Source organism: Centroberyx affinis, unplaced genomic scaffold (genome assembly GCF_046629955.1).
Source record: "Centroberyx affinis isolate AG114_WGS23_722 - 3 ecotype Tasmania unplaced genomic scaffold, CSIRO-AGI_Caff_v1 ptg001162l_1, whole genome shotgun sequence".
Classification (NCBI taxonomy): Eukaryota; Metazoa; Chordata; class Actinopteri; order Beryciformes; family Berycidae; genus Centroberyx; species Centroberyx affinis.
The window spans coordinates 179,958-192,406 of NW_027279693.1; the positions used below are offsets into that span (position 1 = coordinate 179,958).

Here is a 12,449-nt window from a genome sequence, read left to right on the forward strand (position 1 = left end):
TAAAACAATAAAGTTGTTTTGACCAAATCAGTTGAGTTTCCATGGATATTATTATGAAAATAACAGATGTCTTATGATGCTGTCTTAACTGAACTAACTTGACTGAACTCGTCTCAGGGTAAAGTGACTATAGGATTTTATAAATACTGGTGATGATTTGAGAAGAAATGATGGGATTATGTAATGCATTGTCACACATTCATAAATTCAGTGAATCACATGAAATTGACTGCGTTTCCCAGAAAATCTCCAAATGATCCCTCATTACTAAAGTGTCCTATTGGTAAGGCTTCTGACTGTGTTAAGTTTATCAACAAGTCCTCCAACCCATACGACCCTACAGCTCTCCATTGTGCCCTGTGACATCACAGTTCAATGTTGAAGAGATGCTGCTAAAATGGAAATGCTCTATTTTTATTGCTCAGTGTATTTATATTTTATTTTATTTTATTTCATTTCATTTCATTTCATTTCATTTCATTTCATTTCATTTCATTTCTGGGCCAGTCCATGCTGGCAGCTTGGAGGAACAGGGAAAACAATAGGTGGGGTCAGTGGAGGCAGAGGATTTGCCTTGATGCCGCTCCATTAAAAACAAAGACACAGACACAGATGACAATGAAGTACATGAGATAACAGTCATACAGCATACCACACATACAAAAACACATGTGCCAAATCCACACCTACACATTATCCTTACACTATGCAGTATGAGAACTACTGAGTAAAATAAGAGTGCCCACCCTTTAATAAAGTGACCTTACAAAGGCCCTTCATTTACCTGACTTCTAATACTTCCATTAAAAATCAGCTAGCCTGCACATTCAGGTGACAAACAGTCTCTGTGTAGGAGCCATATGGAGGCGTGAGGTTGGACAGCTAATGCTCTGGTACCTCTTCCTAGAAGGAAGGGGTTTGAAGAAAGAAGTGGCAGGGTGTGAAGGGTGGTTCGATGCCAGTCGCTCGGTTGAGAAATTCCGAAGTACTGAGTAATTTGGAGTCTTTCTTGGCTCATCTGTCCGGTGCTGCTCATGCAGATATTATTCATTTGATTGAGGATAATTTGTTACTTTTCTCTGATCATCCCCGACAAACCACTGTCTTGTTTCATGACATCGATGTGGAGGGCCATAAACCCATTAAGCAGGATGCATACAGGGTTAATCCAACCAAAAGGGCCATGATGCAACAAGAGGTGAGCTATCTTATTGAACATGGATTGGCTATTCCCAGTACTAGTGCGTGGAGCTCTCCCTGTGTCTTAGTCCCGAAATCCGACAACACTCCTCGTTTCTGCGATGACTACAGAAAAGTCAATTCCATCACAAGAACCGTTTTGTTTCCTCTCCCTATGATGGAGGACTGTATAGACAGAGTAGGCTCAGCTAAATTTGTAACCAAGCTGGACCTGTTAAAAGGTTACTGGCAAGTTCCCTTAACGCCGCGGGCCTCAGAAATATCCGCTTTCGTCACACCCGATAATTTCCTCCAATATACCGTTATGCCATTTGGGCTGGGCAACGCTCCCAACGTTTCAGCGCCTCATGCATAACGTTCTGGATGGAGTGAGAAATTGTGAAGCATACTTAGATGACGTGGTCGCCTACTCCTCTACCTGGTCCGACCATCTAGAAACACTGTCACTCATCTTCAGCCGTCTCCGCGAGGCCTCCCTTACCCTAAACCTCGCAAAGTGTGAATTTGGCAAAGGCGATGTAACCTATCTGGGTAAACAGGTGGGACAAGGGCAGGTGCGTCCGGTAGCAGTTATGGATTTCCCAGCCCCGCAGTCAAAAAAAGCATTACGTCGTTTTCTTGGAATGTGCGGTTATTATCGGGGGTTTTTCAGAAATGTCTCTGGTGGCTCCTCTCACAGGACTTGCTAGTCCTTCAAGAAGCTTTGTTTGGTCCCCCGCTTGCCAGGCTGCTTTTGAATCAGCTAAGGCTTTGCTGTGTAGTGCACCCGTCCTCGCTGCGCCCGACTTCACCCGCCTTTTCAAATTAGAGGTAGATGCGAGTGCATGCGGCGCAGGTGCTGTTCTCCTGCAGGAAGACGAGCAGGCCAAGTTGTATACAAACAGCTGGACGAATATCTTTCAATTCACAATATATATGATACATACCAATCGGGTTTCAGAGCGAACCATAGTACTGAAACAGCTCTCATAAGAGTAATCAATGACCTTAAGATCAACAGTGACTCACAGAGAACTTCGATTTTAGTATTACTTGATCTCACTGCTGCCTTTGACACTGTTGATCACGACATTTTAATTCAAAGGCTTCATGTTTCAGTCAGCTTAGCGGGTCCTGTTCTATGGTTTTCATCCTATTTAAAGGACAGGAGCTTTTACGTTTCAATAGGTAGTTTTTCTCTGGCGTTCCACAAGGGTCAATCCTTGGGCCACTGCTCTTCAATCTATACATGCTCCCGCTTGGTACTATCATAAAGAAACATAATATATCCTACCATTCATATGCCGATGACACACAGCTGTACATTTCACTTTCCTCTGATGATCTCAGCCCTGTTAACAAACTGGTAAACTGTATTGACGATATTAATTGCTGGATGTCAAGAAACGTTTTACAGCTGAATTCAGACAAGACTGACATACTCATAGTTGGTCCTAAAAATCAGAGAGAGAAAATGTACTCGCACTTGGCATCGCTGTCTCTGAAACACAGTGAGCAAGTCAGAAACCTTGGCATTATTTTGGTTACTGATCTCAATTTTGAAAATCACATTACCAATATCACTAGAACAGCATTTTATCACTTAAAAAAATATATCAAAACTTAGAGCATTTATATCTCAAACTGACTCTCATTCATCTCAAGCAGGTTAGACTACTGTAACGCTCTGTTTGCAGGATTATCTAAACAATCTGTAGGACGGCTCCAGCTCATTCAAAATGCAATTTGAACATATTACTCCGCTACTGAAATCTCTTCATTGGCTCCCTGTGCTCCGTTCACCTTCAAAATCTTGCTAATAGTCTATAAAGCACTTAATGGTTTGGCTCCTCAATACATTTCTGATTTGCTCACTGATCATAACCCGATCAGGTCTCTCAGGTCATCAGGCAGAGGTCTTCTAGCTGTACCCAGAATTAGATCCAGGTCTGGTGAGGGTGCCTTCAGTTACTGTGGTCCTGCTCTCTGGAACAAGCTGCCTGCTGACCTGAGGTCCATCACAACTGTGTCTACTTTCAAAAACAAACTAAAAACCTTCCTATTCTCCAAAGCATATGATTAGCTACTGTGTGTGTGTGTGTTTGTGTGTGTGTGTGTGTGTGTGTGTGTGTGTGTGTGTACTCGTATTGTGGCATTTGTTGTTTTTTTTGTGCAGTTGGTTGCATGTGCGGCTATGTGACAGGGCAGGGGTTTCTGTTTGATTTTATTGGGTTTTTATTGTTGTGTGGTATGTTTCATATAAGTTGGGTGTATGCTTCATAGGTTCTGTTTCAGCACTTTACTCATGCTTCTATTCTTATATTTATGTTGCTCATGTTACCTTTGTTCTCATGTTTTATGCCTGTATTTTTTGTCTTTCAATGTAAAGCATATTGAGTTTACTTGTAATGAAATGCGCTTTAAAAATAAATTGCCATTGCCATTGCCATTGCCATCCTATCTGCTACTTCAAAACTAAAAGTTTAACAAACATCAGCTAAACTATAGCACCATCGAAAAGGAACCTCTCGCCCTGCTGCTCGCTCTACAGAATTTTAAATGGGTGTGTGCGAGGACAAGGAGGTGATTGGTGGATCAGCTTCCAGCTCCGGCGGGTGATTGGCTGCTTCAAGAGGAAGTCTGCTATATAAAGAGCCAAGATGGTGTCGCTGCTGTGCAGGGGCATCTCCCATCTCCCTCCTCTCCCAACCGGCCACACTTTTGATTCTGATGATGTCTGATCATGGTTTTGTTCCCTTCTTTTGGAGCTAGTAGGGGTGGACTGCCAGTTTGGCTAACCTGATTTTCTCATGTTTATGTTAGTTAGGGAGGTAAGTTGTTGTCATTTGGTTTTCTTTGTTTTCGTGAGCTTACATTGGTTACTTCCCAGTTAGAGTTGTTTTGTTTGTTATGTTGGCCTTTGTCCACCCTGAAGTTAAATCAAGCTCTATCTACATGATTTAACCTTGTAAATAAACCCACTTTCTTTATATTGAGCTATTTGTCTTTGTGGCTGCTTGGGACTTGGGGAAGATGGGGCTTGTTCATGTTGTGTCTTAGACACCCCTAGACTGGGCATAACACATTTCATACACTGGGGCAATTCAAAGTGCTGTACAGAGTAATAAAAATACAGTAAAGGTAAAAGATTTACAATTAAAAAGTGCAGACAAGAGATACAAAAGACTTAAAGTAAACTAGTGCAGTTCAACTCAAGTGAAATGGATAAAAGAACACAATACTCCCACTTTTAGATGCACATTGTGAGTGAACCCATATGTTTTTCTGTAATTTTCTTTTCCCCTGTCCTTCCTGATTCTACTCTTGATCTGATATTTACGTCAGATCTCACTGCCTAAGGCAGACGAGAATCATAGATTCTCCTCTTGGTCAAAAACCTCACCATCCACAGATGGATGAGAATCATACAGGGTGAAGCTCTGTCCCCCCCACATATAGTGTTCACTCATGTCCAAGTAAGCATTACCCGGACAAGACCAATGAAAAGTCGTACTTGCCCGTGTCAGCTCTGTTGGGATCCTGAACAGAAACAGTTGAAATGAAGGCTATTTAAAAGCTAAGCTGAAAAGATAAGTTTTTAGCCATTACAGGATAGAGAAGGCAGTGTAAAATAGGAAAGTTTTTAGCTTTGACTTAAAAGTGGTCAGAGTCGGGGCTTGTCTAATATCATCTGGGAGGTTATTCCAGGTCTGTGTTGCATGATAACAAAACGCTGCTTCACCGTGTTTTGTTCTAACTCTTGGGACAGCCAGTAGGCCAGCCCCAGATGTCCTAAGGGTCCTAGAAGGTTCATATGGCACAAGCATGTCAGAGATGTGTTTGGGCCCAGAGCCACAGAGTGATTTGTAGACAAGCAGAAAGATTTTGAAATCAATTCTCTGAGTGACTGGCAACCAGTGTAAGGATTTTAGAACTGGTGTAATGTGGTCGTATTTCCTAGTTTTCGGCAGCGGCGTTCTGAATAAGTTGGAGTTGCCGAAGAGCTTTTTTTGAAAGCCCTGTGAACAGACCATTGCAGTAATCCAATCTACTGGAAATAAAGGCGTGGGTAAGCCTTACTAGGTCTTGTTTGGACATTAGTCCTCTGACTCTTGCAATATTTTTTAGATGGTAGTAAGCTGACGAAGTTATCGATTTGATGTGGCTATTGAAATTTAAATCCAGGATAACGCCAAAATTTCTGGCTTGACTCTTAGTTATGAGAGACAGAGTATAGCAACACTCAAAGTATAGCAACACACACCTGATGGGAATAAAGACAGAAGTCTAATTGGCTTCATTATTGGCAGCTTAATGCTTGGGACTATTTACTGATAGAATTACAACAGGCAGGATGGCTAAAGAACAGGGGAAAGTCAGTTTGTTCATTAAGCCCTGGGTAAGTGGTGGCTTGTAGGGAGTGTATTCAGTGAGTCTCCCTTTGAGTCTTTTTAGTCTATCAGCCCTCTAACATCCCCATAACTTTAAGCTGGCAGGTAACTCCTCACTAGCTTGTCAGCTACTGTAGGGTCCTGTCTAAAGCTGAGCCTTGGAGTCTCTGTTAACACTTATAGAGTACTGTCGCTATATACAATATCCCAATTCTGCTTAATAATGTTGTTGACCTGGACCGCCTCCCTACTATATGTTGTATCAATAGGATTTGAAGGTCTCCTCTTGTTTGAAGTTTAATATTAAAAATAATAATTTATTTATTATTTAACCATATCAGTAAAATGCCCACACCTGCTTTCAACATATTTCCTTGTTCTTGGTGCTTGTCTGTATTTCCAGTGGCTTGTCTTTATTTTCTGATGCCAAGGTTATTCCTCTTGTTTTAGCCTTTATGTTTTTAATTAAATCCTGGGATTTATATTATTCATCTAATTTGTTTTGAGTCATTGTTAGTTTGTCTATGCCTCTGTCTTAAAAGGTATTATTCTATAAAGTTTAATACTATTGATTATCAGTCCATGTCAGTAAAATGCCCCAAACTGCTTTCAATATATTTAGTTTCCCTCATTTCCTCTGTAGTTTCCTTGTTCTTGGTGCTTGTCTGTATTTCCAGTGGCTTGTCTTTATTTTCTGATGCCAAGGTTTCCTTCTGCAGTCTCACACCACATTCCCCTCTTCTGGCCTGACTCAGTGTCTGTACAATAGATACATGTGTTCACCCAACTATGCCCTTCCTTGAAAGTCTCTCTTGACTTTCCTCTATATAAACGAGGCTTCCTGATCCAGTTGACTGAATGATCATCCTGATCTGTTTGGATCCTGACAGTCCAGATATTCCAGGACCAGCGTGGATAAGCTGTTTGGATCATTCAGCAGTGGTTTGGGGGTCGGCATCAGGACAGCTTACTTTGCTAGATGTTGTTGTGCTTTTAATGGTCTGATTGGGCTTCTTCACTGGAACTGTCCTCTTCATTCGGGGGAACTTTCAGGTTGTTGAGGTGGGAGGTGGGCTGTTTTAAGTTCAGAAGGCAAACTGGTAGAGACACTATGAATAACATAATAAATTCTCACCAACCATGCTGTGTGTGTGTGTGCATGAATGTGTGTGTGTGTGTGTGTGTGTGTGTGTGTGTGTGTGTGTGTGTGTGTGTCGTCAGTGAACTGTATCAGTTCCTGCAGTAGCTTCCAGCTGCAGCGGTCAGTTCAGTCTCTGTTCAGTGTGACTAAGGGAGGTTTTTGTACGACGCTTTATCACTGTGTAAACGGATACTGACTGTTGATAATATGGTAACTCTGACAGTAGTAAACTGCTGCATCTTCAGCCTGGACTCCACTGATGGTCAGAGTGAAGTCAGTCCCTGATCCACTGCCTGTAAAACGATCTGGAATCCCTGATTCTCGAGAACTAGCAAAGTAAATCAGCAGTTTAGGAGTTTCTCCATCTCTCTGTTGGTACCAGGCTAAAAGGTGGTAGGAGCTGCTATGAACATGAACCGGCTGACTGGTTCGACAGCTGATGGTGACCGAGCCTCCCGGAGCAGACCTCACTGCTCCAGGCTGAGTCACTGTGATCTGGCCTCTGGACTCTGAGGATACAGAGACAAAAACATAAACCACCGTCATGGTTTTCTCCGCTTCATTTCAGAGGGACGGATGTTCATAGAGGAGAGGAGTTTGATTCTCTGGACTTTACCTGTGAAGCAGCAGCAGAGGAGAGTCCAGATGAGGATGGAGATCAAAGTCATGTTTTGATGAGGAGGATTTCTGTGGCTTCTGTTGTCATGAAGGACAGCTGTCAGTCATCCAGTGTTCAACTCTCAGGACTATAAACTCTCCCAGAGCACTGGAGCATGGTGCTGCTGATGCAAAGTGGCTCTCTATGGAAATGCTCTGACTGACTCCAACAGGGACTTGGATTACTGTGATGATGCTGTTTCTAAATGGATCAATCAATCAAGTTACCAAACTATTGATTAACAATGTATCAGCGCTCATTTTTTATGTAGAATTGGCTGAAAAAAATGTCTTCTGTATTGTTTTAGTTTACAGCTAGAGAAATCAATATCACTACAAGACAATTATGTCAAAACAATATACAAACCAAAATTGATAAATGTTTGAAGTCTGTGGCATAGTTTGATAGTTGTTTTCTACTTAATATGTCAACTAGCATGATTTTACAAACTGAGAGTGATTTTTGTGAGTTTGTTGTTCTCAAAGTGAGAGAGCCGTGTCTCTCTAGAGTGAGAGGTTTTTGTACGGCGGCTCAATGAGTTTGTATCACTGTGGAGGACTTTTGGTGGAGGAACCAGACTGGATGTTAACTGTAAGTACCTTTGATTTCTCTATGTGCTCATATTCAATTTTATCATATTTCCATTCAATAAATGTAGGCCTTTATTGAAGATATAGTTGTTGAGATTTGGAATGTAATATTATTGATGTGATTATTGAAGTCTTCCATTTCTCCTAATATAAACAAAACACACACTAATGAAAGTGTGTAAATTATTTTTGATTTTTTTGTAGATTCGTGTCATTTAATTTTTCCTAAATAACAGATCTGGTTAATGTAGACAGTATTTTGATTTTATAAAACTTCCTCTTTATGACTGTGTCTGTAAGAACATGTTCTAGATTTTTTTTATAAATGTAAAACCTTTTAACATTTTTGTTAAAAAAAACACTCATATCTCATATTCTGTGAGCATTTATGAAGTAAGTATTATTAGGAAACATTTCATGTTTTACTCAATCATTCTACCAGCCTAATGATGTTAATGGCATGCCACATCTAGCACCATCTATATCATATCATTTTGGTATAGACTTTAAACCACATACTGTAGTATATGAGATAATAAAGTAAGTTGGCAAAACTATTTCAGTAAGCAGACATGTTCATTTTGAGTTTCTCAGTAATGACGCCTTTCTGTTTCCATGGTTCAGTAGTGAAACCTGCGTAAATGAGGAGAGCAAACGCACACTGTCTCTTACAAGTTGTTGGTTTCAGCAAAGAAATCTTGAAGATGAAAAGTTAAAGGCTTCACACTCTTGCTCAAATGCATCATTTGTAATTATCAAACACCAACATTTAATTTGATACTTAAAAAAGTATGCATTGGAGCAAGAGTTTATCAGCAGTAGTGAAACCTGTCTGTTGCCATGGTTCAGCAGTGATGCCTGTCTGTTGCCATGGTTACTGAGCTCAGAGAGGGAAGTGAAACATTGAATACCAGTTTCATCCAATCTCTCCCACTGCTGAGTCTTCTGAGAAAGATATTTTTATCATCTGAGTGCCTGTAATCCACAGGAGTTGCAGTTTATTTTCCCTCATGTGGACTTGTTAAATTCTCTCTCTCTCTCTCTCTCTCTCTCCAACCTCCTGTCTGTCTCCTCCAGTGGGTCGAGTCGTCCCCACCCTGACAGTGCTGCCCCCCTCCAGCGTGGAGCTGCAGCAGGGGAAGGCCACACTCATGTGCCTGGCCAACAAGGGCTTCCCCTCAGACTGGAGGCTGGCCTGGAAGGTGGACGGCAGCAGCATCAGCAGCAGCAGCTGCAGCTGGGAGGAGAGCAGGAGCCCCGGGGTGCTGGAGAAGGACGGCCACTACAGCTGGAGCAGCACCCTGAGGCTCCCTGCAGACCAGTGGGGGAAGGTGGGCTCTGTGACCTGTGAGGCCACCCAGGGCTCCCAGTCTCCGCTCTCGGAGACACTGAAGAGAGACCAGTGTTCCCAGTCCTGACCTGACTCACTGGGACTTCTGCTACTGGTTTTACTCTGCTACTGCTCTCAGTCTGCACTCAGCACTGTAGTCTCTCTCTCTCTCTCTCTCTCTCTCTCTCTCTCTCTCTCTTTCTGTCACCAGACTCATTACATCTTTAAATAGTAATGTTTTCTTGCTCGCAGTATGCCAATATTCTTAATATGTTAAGACAATAAAGATCTATTCACCAAATCAGCTGTGTTTACATGGTATCCATGTGTCCATGTGTATTTTTTTTATTATATTATTCTTTAACTCTGTGACAGCAACATGACAGTGACTGTGTTTACCAGTGGTATCCTAAAGACAGGCAGGAGCAAGGTGTGGATGTAAGGATGAAAGGAGGCCATTTTCATTTTTATCTCTTATCACTGGTTGCATGGCTGGAGCAAAATTGCTCTCATTTATTCCTTTTCAAATTTCTCTGTATGGTTACACCTAGATAGATAATCAAATGTTAACCCAATGATCCCAAATTACCAAAGTGTTCTATTGGTAAGGCTTCTGATTTTGTAAAGTTTATCTAGAAAATATGTTGAGTCTTTGTAATAAATCTACAAAAGTAGTAAAAGACATTTCAGGAATAGAAATAAAAAGCAGGATATCATCAGCATAAAGGGATATAACACAGTGTAGACCCCTGAAATATGTGTGTGTGTAATGTGTGTGTTCTGTCTCTGCAAAGGGTTCAAGCACAGAGACAAATAAAAGTGGTGACAACAGATCCCCTTGATGTGTCCCCCTTTCCAATTAAATAATATTTTTTGAAGACATTAAATTATTTGATGTAATTCAATGTCTCATAATCTGTTTTAAAATGTCTTGCTTCATGACAGTTGACATTTTAAATGTTTGACTTTGAGTAAAGTGTTAGACTTGCTGTAACAGTAATCCTGTTTCAAAACAAGTTTCAACAATATAATCATTAAAACTATATTACAAATTAGTTTTCATGATGAAAATGTAATTATTGTATGCTATTATGAACTGTCAATTTGATCAAACCTCTAATGTTTTCGCTTCCCTCCAGCTGTTGAGTCAGATCAGTTCCTCTCCAGCTGAGGGAGGTTTTTGTACGACGTTGTATCACTGTGTGATCCGGATGTAACCCTGCTGACAGTAGTAAACTCCTGTATCTTCAGTCTGGACTCCACTGATGGTCAGAGTGAAGTCAGTCCCAGATCCACTCCCACTAAAACTATTTGAAACCCCAGACTGACGGGTTGTAGCATCATAAATCAGGAGTTTAGGAGTTTCTCCAGGTTTCTGAAGGTACCAGCTGAGGTAGCTACTAACACTTGAACTGGTTTTACATCTGATAGAGACAGTCTGTCAGAACGATTTGTCCCAATGAATCTGGAAAAATATCAAAACAGAGGAGAAGGGTTATTGAGACAAATACAACTTGGAGAAAGATGATCAATTTCAAAACAGAACAGTATCATTTCTTTAACATGGAGAATAGATGGAAGAAGGTAAATGCTGGTTGTTTCAGTGTTTCTCCATCATAGCAGAACATCATTCTGGTAAACTTGGTTCCATCCTGAAACAAAGTTTTCAGAAGAGAGTCTCACCCTGAACAAGGAGCCCCAGGGTGCCCAGCTGCAGAATCTGTGACATCATCATTGTGCTGCCGGTGTTTCAGTGTCTCTGAAAGGCCTGGACAGCCACTGATCAACACTGGCCTCTTAACGGGTGGAGAGCAGAGAGGCAGTACAGATAAACACACATACACACACACACACACACACACATACACACACACACACACACACACACACACACAGAGTCCGTGAAGTGTAGCTGTCCTGAGCATATCATAGTGTTTCCCCCTCAGTGCTGGGAGCATTGACTATTTAAATGATCCTCATGTACATGAGATTAATAGAAGATCTTAATAAAGTGTCAGAGCGTTGTCATCCTAGAAGAGACCACTCCCACACTCCCATCAGGATAGAAATACTATTTATTACACACATATTCCTCTTGTATTTGCGTACATGATTTTTCTATAATCCTATTTTTAAATAAATCCTGGGATCTTCTTCATTCATCTTTGTTTTCATTTATTTCATTCATTCATTGTTTTTTCATTTTTGTCTATACCTTTGTTTTGAAAAGATTCTGGCACCTCAGTGGTATCTGTGGCAAAAAAATCCAGTTCCAGGCACTTCTGTGGATCTGAATAGTTAAAAGCCTTTACTGGATGGGCCAGAACACTACAACACACAATTAAAAACATTCATCAGAGTATGATACAGTAAGTAAGTAATTTATTTTTCAAAGTGTCATGCATCAAAAGGTGCCCAGCCTGCATGGGCTTACAAGACACTACAAACATAACAAACAAGAGCAATAACATAGTCAGAGTGAAAGAACAAATATAATACACCTCCATACATGTCAAACAATGTCAAACCAAATATGAACACAATCCTGCTCCTTAGACATTATAGCTATAAAACATAACACATCTGAGACACAGACTGTGCCTTTAACACATCAAACATAAAGCGCCCTCCTGCTGTTGGTAGGCATTTAACACAAACAGAGCGGTGAAACACTTTGTCTGTAAACAGGAACTGAAGTCTACAATCATCAGACATACTGCAGACATTTATGGAAAAGCCTTTATCTAAGATTGTAATATAATGGACAATAGAACAAAAAGTGCATTTCATTTTCGACCTCTCCCAGATCACACAGGTGACATTTTCTATTCTCCTCTGGAATTGAGTGGAAGCGTCCGGTTTCCACCGCCAGAGGCAAGCATGGGCGGAAATTACGGGGGGGACAGGGGGGTCCTGACCCCCCCTTCCTGGGAAAAACAGAGAGCTGTCCCCCTCAATATATCATTGTAAACATAACTATGTAATTTTAAATAATATAATAATATGCATTGAAAGGACTTGTGGATTAAGGATTATAAACGCAAAACAATGCGTTTTTAAGTTTCAAAAGATTGCGTCCCCCCCTCATATGCCTCACAGCGGCCTCCACTGCCTACCATCCCCGAACCCAAACACACATGAACCCCCACACACATGAACC

The 12,449-nt window shown here is 41.1% G+C and overlaps 1 gene segment (V, D, J or C); it reads left to right on the forward strand.

The window, feature by feature from the left end:
* The first annotated feature begins 5,533 nt into the window (after window positions 1-5,533).
* Window positions 5,534-9,570, forward strand: LOC139648118 (Ig kappa-b4 chain C region-like). The segment is given in 3 exon segments: window positions 5,534-5,578; window positions 7,885-7,960; window positions 9,037-9,570. Coding segments are annotated over 3 exon segments (462 nt in total).
* The last annotated feature ends 2,879 nt before the right edge of the window (window positions 9,571-12,449 follow it).